The sequence below is a fragment of the Pseudonaja textilis genome, chromosome 18 (assembly GCF_049901715.1).
Source record: "Pseudonaja textilis isolate UNSWEBS1 chromosome 18, rPseTex1.2, whole genome shotgun sequence".
Lineage (NCBI taxonomy): Eukaryota > Metazoa > Chordata > Lepidosauria > Squamata > Elapidae > Pseudonaja > Pseudonaja textilis.
Window position 1 is genome coordinate 6262125 of NC_142007.1, and position 23809 is coordinate 6285933.

The 23809-nt window shown below is 57.9% G+C and overlaps 4 protein-coding genes across 7 annotated transcripts; 2 read left to right on the forward strand and 2 right to left on the reverse strand.

Moving 5' to 3' along the window:
- Positions 1-340: 340 nt before the first annotated feature.
- LOC113446209 (uncharacterized) lies at positions 341-3707 on the reverse strand. Of its 2 annotated transcripts, XM_026715752.2 has the most exons (5): positions 3623-3707; positions 3292-3337; positions 2852-2911; positions 1269-1796; positions 341-659 (listed from the first exon to the last, which is right to left on the reverse strand). In XM_026715752.2, the coding sequence occupies exons 1-5, from the start codon at positions 3631-3633 to the stop codon at positions 366-368; spliced, it is 939 nt and encodes a 312-aa protein (XP_026571537.2). In that variant the 5' UTR covers positions 3634-3707; the 3' UTR covers positions 341-365. The 2 variants fall into 2 exon arrangements, with proteins under 2 accessions (XP_026571537.2, XP_087770910.1); XM_087914784.1 differs by lacking the exons at positions 3292-3337; positions 3623-3707 and adding an exon at positions 3338-3457.
- A 948-nt stretch (positions 3708-4655) lies between these two features.
- FAM131C (family with sequence similarity 131 member C) lies at positions 4656-11224 on the forward strand. 2 transcript variants are annotated; one of them, XM_087914777.1, is made up of 7 exons: positions 4656-5274; positions 7838-7938; positions 8791-8866; positions 9611-9793; positions 10052-10162; positions 10296-10574; positions 10706-11224. In XM_087914777.1, exons 1-6 carry the CDS (start codon positions 5253-5255, stop codon positions 10553-10555), a joined length of 753 nt encoding a protein of 250 aa, XP_087770903.1. In that variant the 5' UTR covers positions 4656-5252; the 3' UTR covers positions 10556-10574; positions 10706-11224. The 2 variants fall into 2 exon arrangements, with proteins under 2 accessions (XP_087770903.1, XP_026571536.2); XM_026715751.2 differs by having other exon boundaries at positions 4657-5274; positions 10296-11224.
- A 253-nt stretch (positions 11225-11477) lies between these two features.
- LOC113446292 (chloride channel protein ClC-Kb-like) lies at positions 11478-19717 on the reverse strand. The gene is made up of 20 exons (XM_026715884.2): positions 19609-19717; positions 18562-18869; positions 18292-18420; positions 17929-18057; positions 17440-17579; positions 16435-16512; positions 16211-16289; positions 15925-16050; positions 15490-15574; positions 15290-15391; positions 14812-14896; positions 14431-14604; positions 14126-14195; positions 13922-14032; positions 13602-13815; positions 13304-13437; positions 12574-12674; positions 12366-12449; positions 12004-12090; positions 11478-11698 (listed from the first exon to the last, which is right to left on the reverse strand). The coding sequence occupies exons 2-20, from the start codon at positions 18698-18700 to the stop codon at positions 11654-11656; spliced, it is 2112 nt and encodes a 703-aa protein (XP_026571669.2). The 5' UTR covers positions 18701-18869; positions 19609-19717; the 3' UTR covers positions 11478-11653.
- A 637-nt stretch (positions 19718-20354) lies between these two features.
- On the forward strand, positions 20355-23528 carry HSPB7 (heat shock protein family B (small) member 7). 2 transcript variants are annotated; one of them, XM_026715847.2, is made up of 3 exons: positions 20355-20959; positions 21768-21901; positions 22705-23528. In XM_026715847.2, the coding sequence occupies exons 1-3, from the start codon at positions 20881-20883 to the stop codon at positions 22888-22890; spliced, it is 399 nt and encodes a 132-aa protein (XP_026571632.2). In that variant the 5' UTR covers positions 20355-20880; the 3' UTR covers positions 22891-23528. The 2 variants fall into 2 exon arrangements, with proteins under 2 accessions (XP_026571632.2, XP_087770911.1); XM_087914785.1 differs by having other exon boundaries at positions 20725-20908.
- Positions 23529-23809: the final 281 nt, after the last annotated feature.

The window sequence follows — 23809 nt, forward strand, 5'->3', positions numbered from 1 at the left end:
AAATTCAGCCTAAGTCCCCAAAGAGGGCAGGTGGGATTTGGCTATCTATTCCGAAGAAGACGGGGAGCGTAGCATCACCCACTCCATAATCGAGAGAAAGTTTGCGCGAGCAATTCTGCAGCTGCCCTCCCAACCACCCAGAAAGGCTGGAGAAATCGGTTGGTACAAGAGCACCCCCTGGTGGCCCTCCCAGATATGGCTGCCTGCATCCCAGATATGGCTGCCCCCTGGAAGGGGGCAAAGAAACTTGGCGCCTGGGCAAAAGAGGGGACCGACGCATCCCCAGGACCCCCGCAGTGCCCTGCCTCTTTGCGCTGGCTGAAAGAAGGGCGTGCTTTGGCTTTGCAGGTGTGCACATTTTTTATTCAACACTCAAAGTGACGGTCCGCTTCAGCGGGATGCACCTCAGAAAAAAGACCGCCGGTAACAAGGCAGAAGTAACAATTTTCACCCCTTTCGGGCTGCAGAAGCCTTTCCCAGAAGGGACTCTCAAAGAGACCCCTCTGCAGTTCTGAAAGCAGAGTGGGCTTCTGGACACAGCTTGACGTTGCCTTGACCAGTGGCTCCAGGGACCCAGGGGCATGTGTTTCGGGAGACAAAAGAAAATCGGTGGACAAAGAAAGTAACACCCACGCACCCCTGCTGGCTCTGGGCTTGGCCTGTGGGGGAAAAAAACAAAACAGTGTTGCAAAAACGGTCATTTCGCTGGATGGTGCTCCCAAGGGGCATTTCCTTTGAAGGGGATGACAGCCAGGGGACCCTGCTTCTTGCACCCTGTTCCGAAGGGTGATCCTTCGCAACACCCGGGATTTCCAACTCTCTTCCCAGAAACCAACAGTGCCAAAGGGTCAGGAAGCCTGGCTCTCAGCCAGCCCATGCAGGAAAGCCACTTCTCCCACACCCGTGAGCCCGAAGAGGCCACCTCAGTGAGTGAGAAGGTTGGAACAGGCTACCTACAGGCCTGCTTGGGGAAGATGTCGGGATCAAGGGAACCTAGAGACCTGTAGAAGCAAAAGACCTGGCCTCAGACCGCTGAGGGAAACCAGCCTTGTCCTCCTCCAGCACTGGCTGAAGGGGAAGCCTGAGATCATCGAGATACTACTCCCTTGCCAGTTTAGCTTTATCTAAAGCTAGAGCAATTGTGCCCCGAGGAAAGGAGTCCCTCCCCATCCCACATCCGGAGAGGAGAGCGAGTCCTCCACAGAGATCCCCTGAACTGAACTGTCCTCCAGCACAAGGACCATCAATCCTTTCCGCAGAGAGCTCACCTCTTCCTGGAGGCCACCCACTGCCTCCTGCGGCAGCCCTTGCGGAGCCTCTGCTGCTGCTGCTGTGGCTTCCGCTCCTTCGGCCTTTCTTGGGCCCTTGGCGTCCTGTCCATACAGGAACTGCACATGATGCTGCCGCGGTGGCAGGGCCTCCTGCTCGGACTGAAGGGTCTCCCTGGCTACTTCCTCTCTGTCCAGCTGTGGACAGAGGGAAGCCAGCGTGGCCTCCAAAGCCAGCCGGGCCTCGTGAGCTCCTTTCTCCAGTTCAGCAGCGCTCCCGGCAGCCTCCTCACAGGCCACCCTCACCCTCTTCTCCAGGAAGGCAACTTCTGACCTGAGCCGCTCTGCCAGCTCTTCCTTCTCCTGGATCTGGCTGGCAGCATGGAGCATGTCGGCTTGAAGGGAAGCCATGACTTCTTCCTGCTTGGTATTCAGCAGCTTGATCTGCGCTTCCAGTTCTGCCACCTTTTCTTGCTCTACCTTCAACTGATGGTGTCGTTCCTCCCAGTCGGCACTCAAAGCTTTGACCTGGGCCAAAAATACGGGGCGCGCACTCTTCAAAACCCGGCTCAGGTTTCAGTAGGAGGACGACATAATTCTACCTGCGATCACTTAAACCTTTCCCCCCTATTCTATTTCCCTCCCATCTTCTACGTAGAGCAAGAACGGCAATTTCACAGCCCCCGAGGATAAGCTGCAAAACCCAGCCCTTCAAGGCATTATGGCCTAACTCTCAGAAGCCAACAGGCAGAAAGCAAAAAAGAAATTGTTAGAGAGACATGAGAAGTGAACGCCGGTACAGAAGGATTCGGAGCAGAGGTGGGTCTTCAGCAGGTTCTGACCAGTTCTGGAGAACCGGTAGCGTAAATTTTGAGTCGTTCGGAGAACCGGCCAATCCCACCTCTGACTGGCCCCGCCACCCTCATCCCTTCCCTGCCTCCCATTGAGTCCCAGCTGATCGGCTGGGTCTCCTTTGGTTGTCCTGTGGAAAACAGAGCTGGAAAGCAGATTAGTTAGGGGTGTGCATAATCACACCAATGTGCCTACTGTCCCTGTTGAATTGTTTTTTTCTTATATGTATCCATGTATTCATGTTTTTTTACTTATGCCTATTATCTTGTAAGCAATTGACAAACCAAATAAATTAAATGAATTAGTGGGGTGGGGAACGGGGATTTTGCAGTAACCTTCCCCTGCCACGCCCACAGAACTGGTAGTAAAGAAAATGTGAATCCCACCACTGATTCCGAGGAAGTAAAACCGTCAAGAGAGCAAAAGGAACCAAGTTACAGCGGCCTATTTTCCGTGGACGTAGAAGAGAGTCACTGTTGTGCTAAGTGCCAATGAAAAGCCTTCATTTTTCACAGGCGTTAACAGGCAAAGGTGTTTTTTTTTCCTGCAACCCGAGAAGGTGATGGAGGGTACTATAGAAAAATGTCCAAACTTTCCACGCTATTTGCAACCTGTCTTTCTCTGGCCAGGAAAATAAGATCCCCTCCCAGGGGGCTCCCATCCCTCCTCCTGCGTCCCAGAGGGCAAGAGGCTGCTCTGGCTGCCCCCAAGGAGGCCGGTTCCGTGCCTACCTTCATCTGAATGGTCTCCACTTGGGAGAAGTCGTCTTCCATTTTCTTTTGCAAAGCCATCTGGGGGAAGAAAGAGAATTGAGCTGCAGGGCTCCTTCCTGAAGTAAAGGGCCTGCTTTTGGGGAAGGGAGGGGAGATGATATGCGGTTTTTTTTGGGGGGGGGGAGAAACACTTTTGGAATATATGTGTGTGTCCCTCCTCTCTCCCCCCTCTCTGCCCCTTCCCCCTTCTCTCCCCCCCTCTATATTTTATTGGCCCCCCGCCCACCACACACAAGCCTCCCCCCCCAGAAAGAGGCGACCCCCCCCCAGCTGCCAAGGGCGCTCAAAACAGGCCCGAGGCCCGGCAGCGAGCGCGGCTTGCGCTGAGGGGCGGGTGGAGGGGGGAGGAAACTTTCGGTCGGCCGCCATAAAGAGACGCCCCCGGCCCGGCCACTCACGAAGTTCTTCTCCAGGCACTCGACGGAGTGGATGCCATCGCCGCACCTGGAAAAAGAACCCGCAAAACCCGCCTCTGGAGTAGCAGGAGGAGGCGGCTCAACCCCGGCGGGGCGCGCGAGGCAAAGCCGGGCTTGTTCGGCGGGGCCTCAGCCGCCGTCCCGCAGGCTTCGCGTGGACTCAGCAACGCGTGCCTCAGGGCCCGGCCTCGGCCATTTTTTCCCGCCAGAACAAGGCAACCTCATTGGCTCCCGAGGGGTCAGGTGACCTGCGCCGAGGCTGCTCCCTTCCCACCCACCGGGTTCCTAGAAGGGTCGCCGGTGACTCACTCACTTTTCCTCCATGGAGACGCTCTAGCCTACCGCAAACCGCCCTCGGGCCGCCCCGGCTGCTATTTGAACCTTCCCTCCCATTTGGCGGCCCCGCCTTGCTCAGGGACCCGCCCTTTCTTTCCTTTCCCCGATTGGTTGGGATCGAACCGTGACGCGGCGAGGGTGGGGCGGGGCTAGAGCCGCCAAGCAGGCACAGGTGTTTAGACTAAGAGGAAGGAGGGAGCGCTTGGGGCTCGCGGGCGGTGCGAAGGGGGCGTGGGGGGGGGGTAGATCCATGATCGGGATATATGGGAGGGGGAGTTCTTTTTTTATTTTTTTCCTTTTTTTGATTTATTAATTTCTATTGGTTTTTAAGACAAACATAAACAGAACATAAAAACATCAAGCCATCTTCTATATGTATGTATGTATGTATATGCATGTATGCATATATGCATATATGTATAATACAGTGTGTCGATTGGTTTACAAATTGGGGGCCCGGAGGGGGGAAGTACTGATTGGCCGCCGCTCCAGATCCCCTTCCCCACGCGCGATTTCCTCTCCCCAAAGTGCCTCCTGCCTCCCCAAGCAACCCCAAGAGCCCGTGGAAGGCTCCGAGCAACCGCTCCCACGCTCCCCAGGCCAGCAGGTGCTGCCGGGCTCCCCAAAGGGTGGCTGGGATGCCTTTTTGGCCCCACGGCGTGGAAGGAACCCCGGATTTCTTTGCTTTCCCCCCCCCCCGTCCTCCTCCTCCTGGATGATCAGGGCCACGCATGAGCTGATCCCGCCTTGCCCGGGTTCCAACTGTTGCCCCAAAGCTCCGTGGGAGGCTACCCTGCCATGCCCGGACGCTCCTAACTCCCGATCTCGGGGCTTCCCGGGGCTTGGAGCGGAGGTTTGGGCTACCCGGGCCTGCCGTCCCAAGGCTCGGCTTGGCACGATCGCCGAGGCTCGGTAAGGAAAGGACCGCCTTGACGCGAAGCATCGCCCGCCCGCAGCTGCAGGCGACGTGGGAGCGGGGGGCGGTCCTGGGAGGGAGGAAGCGCCACAGGGCCAGCTTCTCGGCGGGGGAGGGGGGGGACCGCTAGCACGACCGATGGAGCACCCCTTCCAAGGCCGCCGTCCCCCCCACCCTTCCTCGGGGGCCGTGGAAAGCCGCGGAGCTCCAGCGACCTCCGTGGAGGCGGGACTGCTGAGGCCCGCAATTCCCGGCTGGGCTTTAGCTCCTGCGAGCTGGGGGCGCGAATGAGACCTCCGGCCAGGAGAGGAGCACCAGGGAGCCCCCCCCCCATAAAGGGAGAGGGGGGAAGCGCTGGGGTGCAGCTCCTTTTGGGCATCTGGGGCTTTTTTGGAGGGGGGGGATGCCCGGCCCCTGAGCGACTTTAGGGGGCGAGGCCCATCGCTCCCCTCCCCGAATCCCTTCTGCTCCGTCCTTTTGGAAGTGGGGGGAGGACAGGCGGCGGAGGTAGCCCCCTCCAGCGCCGGACCGCTCCACCTTTCCACCAGCCCAGAGGCCGTTTGAAGGGCCAGCAGGCACCGAGCGAACGACGGCTCCTCCTCCTCCTCCGGGGCCCCTCCTCGATGCGGCCGGCGGCTCCGGCACGCCCCCACCCACCCGCCGCCGCCGCCGCCGCCGCCGCCACCCCGCCATGGGCTCGTGCGCGACCAAAGGTGAGCTGCCCCCGCTCGGGCTCACGTTCCCCGCAGGGCGACCGCGAGGTCGGGGCTTGAGGCTGCTCCCTGCAAAAGCGGGGTCTGCGCTCCCGCAGCCGGAGAAAGGCGCGCCCGGGGGCGGGTGGAGCTCTAGACCACCTTGGCTCAATCTGGGGAATTTATTTATTTTATATATATATATATTTTTGCGCCTCCACGTACCGTCCCGGTCTATGTCTGCACCCTTGTAGCTTAAAAGGATGAGGGGAACCGGTGGGGGGGCGGGTGTCTGTGGAAGTGGTTCCCGATTTGGGACGGAGGCGAGATGGGATCGCCTCCCTCGGCTCAGCCCACTTTGCCGAAACGCCCGGATCTTTCAGCCGTCCAAAGGCTGAAAACGCTGCAGTGGTCTTTCTGCATTCTGTACATGTACAAACGGTGTACATCTTTCCTCTTAGAGGACGCTGGAGAGCATTTCCTTCCTCAGCAGCGCTTTTGCGTAGTACCATGGCAAGGGCGGGGAGGAAGGGTGTTTGCAAACCCCACCTGTAAGGTAGGAGGAAGATGGGGCCAGAAACTCCCGCAAGAAAGCCTGTGTAGCAGCAGGCAGGTTCCCCCAAGGGAAGGGGGGCAGGTGAAGTCTGCAGGGGGACAGATGTGATGGAAAAAAAATAGTCCCAGCCCAGGGAGAAAGAAGGCAGCCAAGAGCCAGCCTTGTTTTGACCACCAGCTACTTGCAGAAACCCCCAATTTTTCTGTCAGGAATCCCCCAAAACAACACACACACACACACACACACACCCATGGATGGACACTGGTCCAGAAAGGTGCAAACAAGCAAAGCCCCATTTGCAGGATGTAGGTAGCACACAAACCACGCCCTCTCTGGTCTGCAGAAGAACCCCCCACAGTGACCCAAAAGGTCGCGGGGCTTGGGGCACGGCACTAAGTCAGGGGTCTCCAACCGTGGCAACTTTTAAGACCGGCGGGCTTCAACTCCCAGCTTTGCTGGGTGAGGAACTCTGGGAGTTGAAATCCACCCGTCTTAAAAGTTGCCAAGGTTGGAGACCCCTGGGGACTAAGTGACCGAATATAGGACTAATATAGGAATGTAGGATTAAGAGCAGCCTATCGGATGGGTTTCTTTTGGCAAGCAGTATGACAAAATGGGTGCCCAGACAGTTTAGAAACAACCAAGGTCCAAGATGAGGACTAGAAACCTGGAAGCAACTTTCATTACCCAGAGATCAGTCCTGAAAATGGATTTTTGTGTGTGTGCAGGAAACCCGTCTTTCCCATCCCTTGGGGGGCTAGTTCCCTGTGCTGTTAGGCGAGAGTGATTATGGGATGCAGAGTTTCCATCTCAGCTAGAAGATGCCCTTTCAAAGAGTCCGGATACGGTCTATGGAGGTTCTCCAGTCCTCCAGGGCATGGTTGTCTCCAAAGTGCTTTTTTCCAAGTCAAGTTGCCTTTTTTGAAATTGGGATTCCCAGGTGTTGCGGGTCCTAAAAGAAGCCCCCCGCCCCCCTTCCCGGCTGCCTTCCTTCTGCAAAGAAAGTGGTAGGAAGTGTGACCAGCCAGCAAGGGCATCTTGACCCCTTGCCTGCAACTTTGGGTGCAGAGAGCCGCACAGAGCAGCCAAAGGCCCCAGGATAACCTAGGGGTCACTGGAGAGGACCAGCTCCTCCCAGGATGGACACCCCGGTGCGTGCATTGGACAGCTAATATGCTTGTGAAGAAGGCACAGAGGAAGAGGCTGTACTTCCTGAGACTGCTCAGGAAAATAAAATCTATTTCAGTCTCTACTTCTGCCCTACTACTGCAGCACCATTGAGAGTGTCCTGACATACGGCAGGACATATGGCATAACATCCTGACATGCTCCCATACCATCCTTGCATGGTATGGGAGCAGCTCTGTAGTGGACAAAAAAGCTCTACAGAGAATCATTAAAAACTGCCCAGAATATCATTGGGCTCCAGCTACCAGCCCTGGGCGACATCTTCACATCTCGCTGTTGAAGGAAGTCGCACAACATTCTCAGAGACTCTTCCCATCCTGCTCACAATCTTTATGAACTGTTGCCTTCTGGCAGAAGGTACACAACAATGAAAACTCAGACCACACGTTTTTCCGAGCAGTTTTTAATCCCAGAACTATAAATGCACTTAACGACGAACTTAAGGACCCACCATCCGTGAGCTGTTGGACAGGATTACTTGGGTCTGTTGGGTGGATGCTTGTTGTGTTTTTAACGGGCGGGGAATTCGGGGATTGTCTTGTGTGTGTGTGTGTGTGTGTGTGTGTGTGTGAGTGCACGTTGAGCCTGGTCTCTGCGTGTTATGTGAATTTCGTTGTATGTAGACTGTGTATATATGTACAATGACAATATTCCATTCAAGCTGCTGACAGGGTGGACACTATGAAGGCCAAACTCAGAGTAGAGCAAGGGACACCCTCCCTCCCTCACATTGCCTGACTTTTGGGGAAAAAGATGTCTTAGCTACACGGCCCCTTCCTCATCCCACAGCCTGGCCTGGCCTGCCTGCTGCTGAGCCTCTTTCTTTCTTTCTTTCTGCAGAATTCCTCAGGAGGGCCCATAAGGAGGGAGGAAACGTCCCGCTGCCGGACCAGGAAGGCGGGAATCCACCTGGTTCCCCCCCAAAAGAAAGCAACTCTGAGGTAAAGGCTTAAGGGGACCCCCCTCCCCTTAAGATGGCTGCCTAAGGAAAACCTTTCTATCCCATTTCCCCACCATCCTCCCGAAAGCAAACACTGGTTTTCTTTGACAATGAAAACTACACCAGGGCAATGACAACGAACGATACATTGAGAGACTGCGCACCGTGAAACTGACGCGCAGTCGGGTGGGAAGCCGCAAGCATGAAGGCAGAGGGGCAAAAACGGCGACGGGGATGTGGCAAACCCCTACAGCAGGGCGCGAAGCATAATTTAAAGGCCTGCTGCTGAAACTACAGGCAGGATGGTATCGAGTACACACCTCCCGGAAGGGTGGGGGGAGAAAAGGACATTTCAAATTGGGGGCAGCAATGCCTAGAAGCCCCTCCCTGCACCCTGTTTCCAGGAGGGTCTTCAGAAATGGTTAAATCCCTCCCCTCCTACCTCGGGGTCTGGTTGGCAGGGAGTCCCCATAAGAGGTTGGGGGCAAGGCTGGGTTTTTCCGGGATCTCCAATCTTGGCCACTTTAAGACTTGTGGACTTCAACTCCCAGAATTCAGTACTGAGGGATTTGAAATGCAGGACAGGGAGTGTTAGAAGCTGCTGGTAATGTCCCCGCGGAAGAGGGCAGACCATTCTGTTGGTGCAGAGGCCTCCAACCTTAGCCACTTTTTAAGACTTGGTGGACTTCAACTCCCAGAATGCTCCAGCCGGCATAATTGGCTGGAGAATTCTGGGAGTTGAAGTCCACCAAGTCTTAAAAGTGGCTAAGGTTGGAGACCCCGGGTTTAGACCCGCAACCTGCCAGGCTGGAATAGAGCAGGCCATTCTCCCACTTTTTTTTTTTTCCTGCAGAAGTCGTCACGGGGGTCCGGTGGGGCTACCTTGGCGGCCTACGACGTGACAGCCCTTGCTACCTCCTCCCTGCTGGGTAGGTAGGCCCTCTGGATCAAGGGCTCATCTGGCAACTCCGCCATTTCCTCGGCCGACAGAAACTATGGAAAGAGGCGCTTCTCCACCAGGGCAGCCTCACGCCAAAGGCCAGGAGAGCCGGCACTGGATGCCCCTGTCTGGTGTCGGGGGTCCTTGCTATGGCCGGGGTGGGGGTGGGGGAAGAGGAGGTAGCCACAGTGCCTGAGACACCTCGGGCTGTGTGGGGTCTTCCTGCACGGACGATCCAAAGGGAACGGCTTACAAGGCATTGGGGCAGCTGTCCGAGAGAGAGCAGCTGCAGTAACGCCGGAGAAGAAGTTTTAATCTGGATTCCTGAGAAGAGCAGAGGGTGGACTAGAAGGCCTCAAGATCCCCATCCCCCCCGCCAACGTGATGATCCTCCTCTTCCACTGGCGATGGTGTGGGTGTGGTCAGCTCAAAAGGAGCTTCCTTTTTGGTGGAGGGGGCCGGAGAAGGGGAGGGGGCGCCACCTTTTCTGAGGGAGGACAATCCGGCCAGCCCTGCAAAGGCTCTTCCATTGCAGCTGAAGCGTTTTTTTTGCACAGCAGGGGAGACTTAACACGTCTTGAGGATGTTGGTTTCCATGGAAACCCTCCACAAGCCCCCCAAGGCTGGGAAGGCAGCAGAGCCCGCGCAAGAGTGGCATTCGTCCCCATGGCTCCCCCGAGTTCCCCCGTCTGCTGGCGCCTGGCCTCAGTCCTGCTTCCCCTCTGCCCTCCAGGCCTCATCCAGAGCCTGAAGGACCACGTCACCAAGCCCACCACCATGGCCCAAGGACGCGTGGCCCACCTCATCGAGTGGAAGGGCTGGAGCGCTGCCCCCGTGGGTTGCGGGCAGCCCCCCGGCGAAGAGGTGCTCTACGAGGAGCTGACCGACGAGCTGAAGGAGGCTCGGTTTGCAGCAGGTGAGGGAGGGGTAGGGGCGCTGGTGGAACCGGGGGAGGAGAGGAGGGGGTGTCTGGCCAGCATTCTCTCTGTTTGCAGCCACTGGGCACCCCTTGCTTCCTCCCGGAGAAAACGCACAAGGATGGCTGGTGTACCCACCGTTCTCTTCCGTCTCCTTCTGGCGCTTGCATTTTGGGGTGCGGGGGGTGGGTGGGCGTTCCACAGCCTTGTCCCAGGCCGCCCGTGCCTCACCTGCCAGCTCTCCGGCCCCTCTCCAGGTGTGGCTGAGCAGTTTGCCATCACGGAAGCCACCCTGAGCGGTTGGTCCTCCCTGAACGAAGAGGAGCGGAAGGACAGGAGAGGCTCGCAGGACGTGATCCAGCTCCAAGGTATGACCCGCGGCCTTTGTCCCAGGACCGGTCCATTCCTTTGGCTTCTCTTGCAGTTCCCCTGGCTGTGTGTGTCCTTCTTCTGACTCTCTTCCTCCTCTTCCTCCTCCTCCATTTCTCCTCCTCTAACCAGATCTGGAAGGCCTCCATCTGCAGGACAGTCTTCTCTTTGGCCCACCGCCCCTGGCGGGCAGCCTCCAGGCCTTCCCGCTCTCCAACCAGGAATCCCCCACCCCAAGCGGACCCTTGCAAGGGAAGGAGTGGCGCAGCTCCGGAAGGGCAGAAGGGAAGCTCGTGGGCCCACCCGACGCCCACAGGTGGCAGCAGAGCGCCACCTCCCTGCGCTACATGGACAGCAGCTCTCCCTCCGAGGACGAGGTCTTCTATGACTAGGCCGGGGTCACACTCCGGGGTGAGGCCGGCAGCAACGGCCGGTGGCGTTAGCCGCTCCAGGAGGGGCGGAATGGCGTGGCTGAGGAGGGGGGGGGGTCTCGTTCCAGACTGAGAGGCCTCTTTGCAAGCCCATCCTTCTTCCCTTGACAGCCTGAGGAGATGGTCTCAGGAAGCGCATTAGGGTCCCAGAGCTGTTCCGGTTGCAGGAGGACGTGCCTTTTTTGGGGGGGACGCAGCCCCATCCATGAGTAGCACTTTCAGCGTTGAGACGGGACTCTGCGCTGCCGGCTCGGCGATGGGAGAGGCCCGTGTGGAGGATGGACTCAGGGGGTCGGTATCCGGGTGGAAATTCGGCCCAGGGCTCCCTTTGGAGTTTCCTGCCTGTCCCTCCAAGCGCTTGCTAATGTTCACCGAGCAACGTCCGATCTTTCCTTAGGGACTAAAGGGGGCCTGGCCCCAGGGAGGTTGCACTGAAGGTGTAAATAAAAACAGGTGCCGCAGGAAAACGCCGTCCACCTTTTTTGCCCGGAAGGGACCTGCTGGGTGCCCTCCAGACACCCCCTCCGTGTCTGAGCTGGGAGAAAGGGGCCGGACCCTCTAGCTGGGGAAGGAAGGAGCCAGACAGGCTTTGCTCTGATTGGACTGAAGGACATATGTCTGGGGGCAAAGGAGGAGAAGCCAGCAGGGTCCTGGGACTCTTCTCCTTGCCAGCTGAAGGCCACCCGCCCCTCCCCCTTCATCCAACCCCCCCCTCATCTCACGCTACGACGACTTCTCAAGAACTGCCCAAGTGGGGAAAATCTCGAGACTTCCATTACATCGCAACCATTCAGTGGTGTCTTAGCAACTCTTTCTAAAAGGCCCAAAGGTCTCAAAAGGGCCTACATTTTTCCACTTATGCCACTCTTTAATTTTTTTTTTTAATTAAAAACTTTGCATTGAATCCTTCTTTAGGCAAGCCGGACAATTTCTCTAGCAAAGAACACCACCCCCACACATACCCCCAAGAAGGAAACCTACGGCTTCACATCTCCAGCGCTCTCTCTCTCTCTCTCTCTCTCTCTCTCTCTCTCTCTCTTTCTCCCACGGGCTTTACGATCACCCGGCTTTGGGGTTGGCCAGCTCTTCGATAGCTTTCCTGAGCTGTAAAAGGAAGGAAAGAAAAGAGCGAAGCTGACAACGGGGCACAGGGAGCGAGTCGGTGTTTGCAAACGTCCGGAGCTGCCTTATCTCCATCGAGGGAGGGGGGGGAGGGTCTCGAGAAAAACTCTCCCTCGCCAGCTCAAGAGGGAAGCTGCAGCCCCACCCCGCCCTCATTTTTAGGCCAGCGTTGGCCTAGCCTCCCACGGCGGGCCACCTGGTCCTCCTTGACCCCCGCCAGGAGGAGGGCTGGTGGGAAGGAGGAACTGCACCTCTCCGTGCGCTCCTGGGGGAGCCCAGCCACTCACCTCCCTCCTGGTCACGATCCCCACCATTTTCCCCAGCTGGGTGACAAAAGCCCGTTGCAGGTTCAGCATCTCAAAGAGGTTGTGGGCCTGCAGGAGGAGAAGAAGAAGGAAAGAGAGAGAGAGAGGTTCAACGCTCTTTCCTTCAGGAGGGAAGGGGGGGCCCTTCTCAGAAACCCCCTCCCCAATAGACCCCCTTGCAAAAAAAAACCCCATTCCCCAGCCGATCCCTCCCTCCCTCCTCAATGGTTTGACAAAGCGGCAGCCTCCCCCGCCTCCTTCGCCCTGACCCGTCGGCAGAGGAATGGGCCTAGGTGCCCCAGACGGAGGCGGCCCGGGCAGCAGCGCTCAGTGGCCTGAGGTACCTGGTGCAGGGATGTCCACGGGGAGAGCTGCAGGGTCACAGGACTGATGGTGCAGCCTTCCTTCAACGTCTGGCCCGGGAGGAGCTGGAAGGGAGAAGCAGCGCAGCCATGGAGGTGCGGTGCAGTGGGGCGGGAAGGAGCCCTGGGGGCCCCCTCCGGAAAGCACAGGGTCAGCTCTTATCAGAGCCACCCTCTCGCAGACCCCCACCTCTTTCCCCAGATCCCCCTGTGGCGAGCTGGAATCCTCGTGGCTCTGGAGAAACTGGATGAGACTGGACCGCTGGATCGCCCCCAGCAGCATCTGGGACTCTGGGGGGAGAGAGAAGCAGAGGGAGGGGTCCAGTTTTGGTCGCCCCGCTATAAGAGTGCAGAGAAGAGCAACCAGGATGATGAGGGGACCGGAGGCTAAAACATAGGATGAACCGTTACAAGAGCCGGGCGTAGTAGTGAAAAGAAGGACTAGGAGTGACACAACGGTGTCCCAATATCTAAGGGGCTGTCACAGAGAAGAAAGGGATAATTCTCCAAGGCACCAGAAGGTCAGACAAGGAACAACGGATCGAAACCGATCAAGGAGAGATTTAACATAGAATTAAGAAGGAATTTTCTGACAGGACAATCAACCTATGGAACAGAAGTTGCCCTTGGAAGTTGCGGGAACCGCCAACCTTCAAGAAGAGACTGGTCTGCCATCTGGCCGAAACGGTATAAGGTTGAGCAGGGGGTTAGACTAGATGACCTGCAAGGTCCCTTCCAAGGCTGTCGTTTCTAGGAACGCGGTCGTGCGCGCGTGTTTGCGCGTACGTCCATATTTATGTCACAAATGCTTCAGTGCCGCTCCAGCTATAAGGTGGGACCCTCCCACCCGAAGGATCTGGCGTGAGTCAACCCGACAGGCGCCCAAAAGGCACCTGCGGCTTTTCAGAACAGTGCATTACCAGCGTTGTCTACCACAGGATACTCCTGGTCATCCGTCATGGTGACCACCTGGAGGATATCGTGAAAGGTGGCTTCCTGGGACAGGGTGACGAAATCGGTGTTCATGAACTCCCGGGTGACGACCCTGTAGGACCTGAAAGGGAAGCAGCGCTCACCAGAGGGATGGCTTTATCGAGACAGGGAAGCGGGGGCTGATGGTGCCTGCTGAGCACGGTCAGGCCAGAGGTGCTCTGGGCCCATGCAGAGCGGGAGGCCGGCCGGTCCCAACCCCCGACCCCCGGCGCAGGGCACACTCACTCGATGTCCCTGCTGCGGATGCGAGGAAGGTACGGCAGCTTCTTCACGATGATGGTGCCATCGTAGAAGGAAGGCTGGAACTTCTGGGCAATGGCGTTGGCCACCAGGACGGCCAGTAGGACAGGCAGGATGTGGGCGATCTGCCCGGTCACCTCGAAGGCCAGCAAGGCAGTGGAGAGGCTGTGGGTGACCGAGCCAGAGAAGGCAGCGGCCCCTGGAGGGGGGAAGGGAGGGAGAGCAGAGGGTGGCCGATCTCGGGGAGAGCAAAGGGGCAGGTGGGGTGGGGGGGTTGCTTCCTCCCTGACTACCTCCCCACGTACCTGCCAGCGCATAGGCCCCAGGGATAATGGGGCTGGGGGGGCCCTCAGTGGTGATGCCCTGGGGGAAGAGGAGGGCTGTGGCTTCGCCCACCAAGCGCCCGATGGCAGCTCCTGGGGAGGACAGAGGAAGACCGCCGTTTCCCTCAGGCCAACCTCCCCGGAGGCTGAAAGCCGACCGCTGGAGCAAGCGGACGACGCACTCACCGTAAATGAAGATGGGCATAAAGTACCCAGCCGGCATAGGCATGGTGGTGGCCAAGACCAGCATCCAGAACTGCGAGGGCAGAAAGGGTCGATGCTGGCAGCCTGGCCTTTCTTGAGCACAGGGCCCACGGTAGGGGCCGGCTGAGCCTTCAGCAGAGCAGACGCTTGATTGGGGGGGGGGGGGAGAGAGTAAGGGAGAGCCCCCGGCAGGAGCTCTGCAAGGCCCAGAAGAGGCCGGAGGAGACCTGGCCCCGAGAGCGAGTCCTGCTGCGTCCCGGGCAGAGTGTGTTCCCAGACACACGCACCTTCATCACCAGGAAGACGGACAGGGTGCCGAAGATGGAGATGTCCGGGTGCCACCACTCCTGCCACAGGTTGAGGGGGTCCACCTGGGCAGGCCTGTCGAGGGACACGTTCTGGGAAAGGACGCTCCAGGTGCGGTTATCGAGCAAGGAGGTGAGCAGCTCCTTCATGCTCAGCTGCACCAAAAGGAAGGAAAAAAGGAAAGGCAACGCTTGGGAAACGCTCCCCACTTTCTGCCCCGTGGCAGAGAGGGGCCGGCAGCCACTCTCTCCCCCGCCCCCATGCCTTGCCTCCGCTCCTCCGGTTTGCCCTGGCCGAGAGCCAGTGGCACCTCGTGCGTCCCCCACAGGCTCTGCCCTTGGCAGCAGCAGGCTGATAGTTACCCTGGAGGCCATGAATTGTCCCAGGCTAAGAGGGAAGGTGATGGAGGACAACAGGAAGGCCACCAGCACCGAGTAGAGGGGTTTCCTGCAGAAGAAGGCCCCAAGGTCAGGGAGAGGGGAAGGGAGATTGTCTCCGGAACTCAAAATAGCCACAGGTCATGAAGGGGTCTGGGCGGGGGGCTGCCGCAGGCAGATGTACTTCTGGGGGTCAACCTCGTGATGGACAAGCAGAGAAAACCTTAAGAGATGAGCCCGAGATCAAAGAATCTGGAGAATCAAAGAACTGCCTGGCTGGAATTTTCTTCCGGCGAAAAACTGGGCTGGGGGCGGAGCGATCTCATTTGCTGGCCAACGGTGGTGGTCTCCCCAGCGAGCCACCTTTTCGGGGAGTCCACTTCCTGCGCAGGAAGCCCCCCGCCACCTCTGGCGATCCAGGGAACCCCGGGAGCCACCCCAGGGACTCCGGAGAGCTACTTACTCAGTGGCCAGCAGTCTGGCTGTGAAGCGGTTCCTCCGGACGTAGCCCAGGAACCAGCGCTGGCAGAAGAGGTACGCGCAGCTCAGCACGCCGCAGATCACGCTGAAAGGGAGAGCGGAGGCCTCCCAGTTGGCAGGGGCTCTGGCTGCTGCATCCCCCTGCCCCCCGACTCCCAGACCACAGGGAGACCCACTTCTCACCCGAGGAAGGTGAAGAAAATGGTCTCCGGCAGGTCAAAAGGGAAATCAATCTTAAAGCTGGTCTTGAAGACGGCTGTGATGGTTTCTGGAAAGCAGGGGTGCAAAAAGTTGAAGGGCTCCGACTCGGATCTCCTGGGGACCCTTCCCCAGCTCCCAACCCACCCCGCCTCCCAGCCTGGCCCTCAGCCAAGCCGCCCACTGGAAAGGCTCAACTCCAGTCCGTTCTGAGGAGCCCCCAAGCTCCATCCAAAGAAGGCGTGTGGCTTGCTCCCTGCTCAGCGTGGCCTCCCCAGCCTCCCACCTCACCTGCAGCCATAGCCTGAGTCTCCTCGGATGCATCGCCTCGGGCGAGCACTCCCCCCACCCACCCCCCGGTCCCAACACCCCCCGACAAGAGGGGCCAAGGGATCCTTCCTTTGGCCGCTCGCGCCCCACCTTGTTCACTATTGAAAACGGCCAGCAGGCGGAACATGAAGGCGCCACAAGTCGCCGAGAAGAAGCCCCTCCAGTAATCCCGGACAGCGAAGTGGGAGGAAACGACCTCGATGCTGAAGAGGACCCCTGGAGGGAAGGCAGCGGGGAAGGGGGGCGGGCGGGGGAGGGCAGTCCAGAGAGTCAGCCTCACATCCATCAGTCTGCCCCCCTCCCCCAACCTGCTCTGGGCTTCCCTTTGCAAAGGGTCTTTGCCAGAGATGGAAGCCGCGTCCCAGCTACGTCTTACCGCTGATGGGTGCGCCGAAGACGGTTGCCACGCCCACAGCCGCTCCCGCCACCAGCATCTCATTCTGCTTGCTTTTATTCTGGGCAAAGGAAAGGGGGTGCCCCTCGGTGAGGCTGCTGCCAAGCTCCCTGGAACCCCCAAAGCTGGGCCCCCTTCGGTCCCTCCAGCCACACAGCCCTCAGCGGGACCCTCCCTGGGGTGCGGCCTCGCCTCCTCAGCCGTACCTCGTACTCCCCAGAAACGCTGGTCCGGATCTTGCCCAGGTAGGCGGCGATCATGCTGGAGAGGTGAACAAAGGGTCCCTGCAGAGGCCGGGCAGAAGGAAGACGGTGATGGAGGGCCCGGAAGGCTCAGAGGGAGGGAAAGCTGGTCAACAAAGGCCCTCTCCATCCAACGGCAGCCTCTCCCAGCCGGCCCTCCCCCAGACAAGCGGCTCCTCTCCTGACCTCAGCTGGACCTTGAAGGTCTCTGGGAAGGAGATTTTTTTGCCCCCTAAAACTTTCCCCTCGGTTGCTGGGCTGACTTTGGCGGGATCTTTTTCTATGTACACAGAGAACAGATGTACCAAAAACAAATTCCTTGTGTGTCCAATCACACTTGGCCAATAAAGAATTCCTATTCTATTCTATTCTATTCTATTCTATTCTATTCTATTCTATTCTATTCTATTCTATCCTAGTCTATTCTAGTCTAGTCTAGTCTATTTCCATTCCATTCCTATACCTATTCTATTTCTGTTATTTCTAATTCTATTCTATTCTATTCTATTCTATTCTATTCTATTCTATTCTATTCTGGTCTATTCTATTCTAGTCTATTTCAATTCCATTCCTATACCTATTCTATTACTTCTATTTCTATTATTTCTAATTCTATTCTATTCTATTCTATTCTATTCTATTCTATTCTATTCTATTCTATTCTATTCTATTCTAGTCTAGTCTAGTCTAGTCTAGTCTATGCCCATTCCTATTCTATCTATTCTATTCTATTCTATTTCTATTTCTATTTCTATTCTATTCTATTCTTCCTTCCTCTCTTCTATTCCACCAGGCACTCAGTTCCTTCCTCCTGTCTTTCAAACTTCCCCACCCGAGACACTTTTCCCTTTCAAGCCGCCACAGCTTTCTTTCTGGGTCCGAAGGCTGGCCCCTCCCCTCTGGGCCCACATGGAGGCAAGGGGGGGGAGGGAGAGAGAGACCCCCTCCATCCAACCGCTGGGAACGTACCACTTTGCCGAGGAAGAGGGTGCTCCCGCAGGCGAGCGTGCAGGTCAGCCCCACAACTTTGGCCCCAAAGTTCTCGATGGCCAAGTACTCCTCCAGGATGACTCCCGTCAGGATGGTCTTGAGTTCGGGGATGCCAGAGCCTGATGAGAGAGGGCAGAACCATCTCTCCACCGCTTCTGGCAGGAGCCCCTGCCCAGAGGCGTCTCAGACCCTAACTGAGGAGCCAGGCCAGACACGGTTGTGTGAAGGAGGCCCTGGACCAGACCAGGTCGCCCTTTCCCCAGCCACCTTCCTTTCAGGGAGAAGAACAAGGCAGCAGATGGAAACCTTCGTGCTTCCCAACGGGCACAGGCTGGACATTTTTCTCCCCTCTCCTCTCCCCCAGACTTGGGGGGAAGAGAAGAAAGCTGCCTCCCGGTCCAAGGGCTGGAACTGGGCGTAAAACGACCCACTGGGAGGGGGCTGACCCCAGCCTCCCTCCCACCTCACCTCCAGCGTGCTGGGTAATGCTTTGGGCAAAGCCCGTGGAAAAAGCGGAGAGCGCGACTGGGTACATGGTCCAGGAGAGGAACTTCAGCCCCGGGTAGTCTCCAACCTCTTGGTAAAGCCACAGGTGCGCTGGAGAATCCAAAGGGAGAGTTTGGACGTCGTCGGCTAGGAACTGGACCGACCCAGGGCGGCTCTGAAGGGATGGAGAGCCAAACGCACCTCCCCTCTTGAAACGGGCCTCTCTCGGGGCAGGGGGTCTCCACAAGCTGCACAAAACGAGGCTCTTTCTTTCTGCTTGTCCCCCCCCCCCCCCCAATGTCCGGCTTGAGGAGGGCGGTGGGGTTTGGTGGGGCCAAAGCTCACCGCTGGCCACCCTGGAGACCGTGAAGTCCATGGCGAAGCTGACCAGCGCCATGATGACGCCCAGGGCGAAGAGGTAATACCAGTCGTCCCCAACTCGGAAGAGCTGCCGCTTGAGGCACTCCAGGCAACCTGCAGAAGGGCAGCAGAGGCTGGGAATTACGGGTCTCCTCCAAGGATGGGTGAAGAGCCCCAAAGGGTCAGCCTCTCCGGACAGCATCGGGAAGGCCTCAAGCCTCGGTGCCACCCAGGTGGGACCTCCCAGACTCCTACCGTGCACCTTGCGCCGGGCTTTTGGCCAGGGTCTCCAGTTGTCTTCCCAGGGCAGGAACACGTTTGCTGCCTCCTCCTCCTCTTTCTTCTCGTCTCTTTCTGTCTCCCCACTGACTCTCTGTGGCTGCTCGGCAGCCATGCCCCGAGGAGGCTGGGAGTGGGGACGCTGGACCAGGCCCGAGAAGAGGAGGAGGAGGAGGATGCAAGCTGTCTGTCTGCAAGCATCAAGGTGGACGGGCCCCCAGCGGCCTCCTGCTACAGCTTGTAGGGCTCTCGGCCACCAGACGGAACCCAGGAGGCACCGTTCCCTGAAACGCAAAGGCTCTGGAAAGGTTGAAGGGAGAGGAAACGCGCACTCAGATCCCCCACCGCCAACGACACGGTCCTGGCCACCCTGCAAAGGGAAGACGCTCCACGGGCAGCAGCCTCAAAAGGGACGAAGCCCCAACAGGATCCACCGGCCTGGTTCCAGGGCACTCTAGGAAGGCGGCATTTCTATTGCCTGAGGGGGCCTCGGATACTAAAGGAAATCCAGACAACTGGCAGACAACAATGCGCACACTTCCCCCGCCGCCACCCCCCCTGCTCAAACGCAGCCAGGGTCCCCTCAATGGCCTCACCTGGTACCTGTGCAAAGGAGACTCACCCCACCTCAGCCAGCTCAGATAAGGGCGTCTGTCCAAGACTCCTGCTGCTCCTGGGTCAGGGCGGCTTCTCTGGAGCCAGTTCCCTCTGCCTCTGCCCTGACCTGATCCAGTGCACATACGCACACACCTGTCTCCCGGGCCCTCCCTCTTTCCTCTCCCACACCTCCCTCCCTCCCTGACCTCTAAGCATCCGGAAGTCTCTCCGGGACCCACAGGAGAGGCCCTCCGGCCAGCCCATTCCAGCTCAAGCCAGCCTTCACAACAAAGCAGCACAAGGAAGGTGAGGTGGGCGGGCAGGGAGGCAGCTGGCAACCGGCCCCATTTGGCTGGCTGCCCCACACCTTGTCACCCACACACACCCCCCGGGGGTTATTTGTTTCGGTCACTAGAGCTCACTCACCATCCCAGTTTATGCTCACGTCCCAAGGTCCAGGTGAGCCGTGCGTGGGGTGTGTGTGTGTGCGTGTGCAGAACCAAGACCAGGAGAGCCAATTGCTGAACAGTGCCAGCCTTTCATGATCCTCGCCATCCCATCAGGCAAGCCCCTAAAATGGACAGGCAGCTACTCACACAGTCCCTGGGGAGGGGGACAGACAATGTGGGGGGGGCGGGGGCGGAGGGCACTGCCTGCTGCAGGTCAAGGGAACTTATAGGGAGAGGCCGAGAACAGAGGCTGCAGGGCAGGATGAGCTCAGGGGGCCATCCCAGCAGCAAGGGAAACGAAAGGCATGGAACAACACTGCCCCCACCCCAGAAAGCATCTGTGGGTACTCCCCAACATCTCCCGCGCCCCAACTTCTACATCAGGCACGGTTTCTGAACTCCGAGTGAGTTCCAGGATGATTTAGGGCCCGTGGGTCTCCGCCTGGGGAGTCCCTGGGCCCCTCTCCTCCTGCCAGCCCCCCCGGAAGTGGGAGCCCAGGGCCCGAAGAGCTGCAGTGCAACGGGCAATGGATGAAGCCGAGTTAGGGAGGACATCCTGTCCTCTGGGGCTGGTTCTGTGCAGGGGGGGAGAAGAGGGCACGGGAGGCCCCAGGCCCAATGACTCAGCCTGCCCTGAGAGGAGGGTGACTAAGCAGCTGCGTTTAGCTACACGCTGCCCCCAGACAGTTTCCGCGGACGGGCTGCGGTGATGCTTGCCAGCAGGGCCACCGCCATCTTCCGCAGGGAGGCCAATGACAGGCCCTCTGAACGGCCCGGGAAATAAAGCTCGGCCCTGGAGAAATGGCAAGCCCCCTTCGGGAATTGGGGGGAGCGTGGGGGGTGGGGGCTAGAGGGAGCAGGGTTCCTCTTCTTTCGGGGTGCTGCCCGGCTGGGGCTCTCCCCTTCCTTGTGGAAGGCCAATCAGGCCAGCCTCCCCTCCCGCCTCTCTCCGTTGGTGCAGAGCCCGTGCCTATGGGACGCTTTCCAGAGGCATCGGCCCTGTCCTGCGGAACACTCTAAATTTAGACTCTGTGGCAAGACCCCTGGAAGGCAGCCCAGCGGCTCCAAGGCTTTTAAAGGCTCCACAGCTGCCCCGGGTGGCTCTGTCGGGTGAGACTTCCGGAGGAGGCAGCTCGCTCTCTCTCTCCCGGCATCGATCCGCTTGGACAGCCACCCTCTCAGGGCTCACCGCTTCGGCACCCTCCACCATCTTCTTGGCAGGACACGACCAAGCGGGCGCGGCTGTCCCATGGAGAAGGCCCACGGAATATTCGACAGTACGTTGGGGAGCTTCCTAAGGCCCCACCCGGATCCCCGAAGCTTCTCAGGCAAGTGGGGAGAGAGGGCTGAATAGGCGGCCTCGGACCCCCGACTGTCTGGGTCTCTCCCCTGGGCTCTTGTCTAGCCAGTCCCACAGCTTTAAGCGGCGCAATCGCGGAGGGGAGACGCCACCGTTTTCGCTTGTTTAGGGTAAACCCTTTTTTGTTTACACCCACCATTCCTGGAAGGATGGGCTCCACACAGGCTCCACCATTCTGATCCAGGATATCCTCCCCGTACCTGTGGCCTGGCTGCACTTGTGAAAGGCAGAGGAACCACAAAGGGGTTTTTCGCACAAGCTGCTCAATATCTGACTCGGTGCATCCCAAGCCACAAAGGCAAGCAAGGGCAGCCTGGTCTCCCGTCTTAGCGGTCGGCCACAAGGCCGTGTCCTGAACAGGACCTAGCGAAGACACCAGAGATCCCAGGGAGGAGGGGGAAAGGGGCACTTGGCAGGGCAGAGAGAGGTGGCTGGAAATGCGAGGGTGTCCAGCCCCTGTCATTTAGGAAGCCTGTTGGCCACAGAGTCCTTGGGCTACTTCTTCAGCTCCAGGCTGGTCTGTGGTCTCTTGGGAGGGAGAACCCCCTCAACCAGGTGGGATTTTCAGGACCTAGCTCAGTAGCCCAGCAATTCCTTTTCGTCCTGAAGCACCTCAAATAGCTGCTGCAAACAGAGCCACCTGGGAGGCCCAGCGGAGGCCCAGATGGCGCATCCTGCTCGCCCCAGGATCCCACCCCAGAAATTTTCCTTTTCCCAGCGAACTATGTCCCAGTGCTGGGATCAAGAAATCGAGAGAGCTTCTCTTCTCTCAACAGGCCGGGCTGGCGGGATGGGAAACATCAAAACCTTGGGGGATACATACCAGTTTGTGGTGGATGTCAGCGACTTCTCCCCCGAAGACATTATCATTACCACATCCAAAAACCAGATCGAAGTGAGGGCTGAGAAGGTGAGTGGCTACCGCTGAGCTGCCTCCCGTCTTGGAGACCGTTGGAGCCATTTTTAAAGCAGAGCTGGGCCGCTTGGCTGGGGCTGAGGGCTGGTGAGGCGGGTAGCCCCAAGATGCTTGGCCGAGAAAAGCTGAGGCAGGTACTCCTTCGATCCACGGCAGCGGGGAGTAGCTTTTTCTGGCCTTCCGGTTCTCTGCCTATCCGAGCATCACAATATCGTCCCGCTGTGGAAATCAACAAGAAAAGGGAGTTATAGGAGCTGTTACTTTTTGTCTTGGTTTGCTCGGGGAAAAAAAAAGAGATGAACGTGCCTGAGCTCCCCCCTCCCTGCCCAAAAGGACCTGGACGGACCCCCTGCAATGTAAAGGAGCAAACCCTGTAGGGAAGAGACCGCAGTGGCATCGCTGTCTTAAGAGGCTCTGGGGATCGGAGGCTCCCTGACCCCCCCTCCCCCCGGTGCCCTTCTGACTATGCTAGGGATGCACATGGTGACGGGAACATTCCCCGACTGGCCGGCCCGTGTTGACCCAAACGCTGCCAAGGAAGCTCTTCTCCTATTGCCAGCTGCCTCTCTGGGGGCCAGTCTGGCAAAAGAAGAGGCCTTTTTGGGTTGAGTCGTTCCGGCTTAACTTTGGGCAGCATCGTCAGCATTTCCCCACCCCCCCATTTCATAGCGATTCGGGGTGGGCTTGCTCCTTAGTTTAGCAAAAGGGGGCAACTGAACTTTTGGGAAGAGCAGTTCACAACAACTTTCAGGATTCAGACTCTAACTGCTGTTTCTCTGTCCTCCTCCCATGGGCAGCTAGCAGCTGATGGGACCATCGTCAACACATTCACCCACAAATGCCAGCTCCCTGAAGATGTGGACCCTACATCGGTCACCTCCACCCTAGGGGCAGACGGCTGCCTGACCGTCAAGGCAAGGCGACGTCCATCCAAGCCATCTGAGCAAGTGCAGCAAACCTACAGGACTGAGATTAAGATCTGAGCTCCAGGAGCAGTTCGGGAGAGCGGGCAGGGAGCCAGGCTGGGCTGGGCTGGGCTGGGTGGGGGGGTGGAAAGTAGATCTGTCCTTGTGTTGCCCGTCAATAAGAGATGTTTTGGTTTGTCATCCACGACTGAAGGTTAAAGGGATGCCGGCAAAGACCCTAAGCGGGCCAAAGCTGCCCTTCCTCCACTCCCCCTTTGATAAGGGGAAAGAACACCACCGCTTTTCGCCAGCAGGAACAGCAAAGCTGGAAGGCAGCTGGAGCTGAATTTTCCACTTCTGCAGCCAGCAATTTAATGTTTTGAAGCGTTGAAGGGACATGTTGCTAACAAAAAAAAAAAAAAGAGGATGCAATATGAAATTTATACAATAGGAAGTCAATCGCAAAGTGGAGTTTACCTCTGGTGAACTTATTTAGGATCGCTGCATACCTCTTGAGGCATTCAAGTGAAAATGTTATGATATTATATTATAAAATATGCTAGATTCAGGGTTTTCCCACCCCCCTTCCCTCTCCCCTGTCTTTGTACCCTACCTCCAAATCCAGCTACACCCACAAGTGAAAGTTGAGGGGAATGACATGATGTAAAATGAAAAGTAAAACGTGTAATTATAGGAAAATACTTTCTTGCAAGTCACGCGCTGACTTTGGCTGTGCGAATGTGTATGATTTGTGGAGGGAGGGGGGGGGGGAAGGAAAGGAAGAAGGGAGCAAGGAAGGAGGGAGCTTTTGTCCTTGTGTTGCATCCAACACACACACACACAACACACAGTTTTTAAAGGCCAAAGAGCCGGGCAAAGAGGTAGGCTGGGGGGAAGAAGTGAGTCATGGTCTGGAAATAGAGCCGTCTGACAAAGGCCCTCCAAGTGGGCTCCTTGCCCGGGTGGGCTGAGGGGGGGTTGCAAAGGGGACCATTCC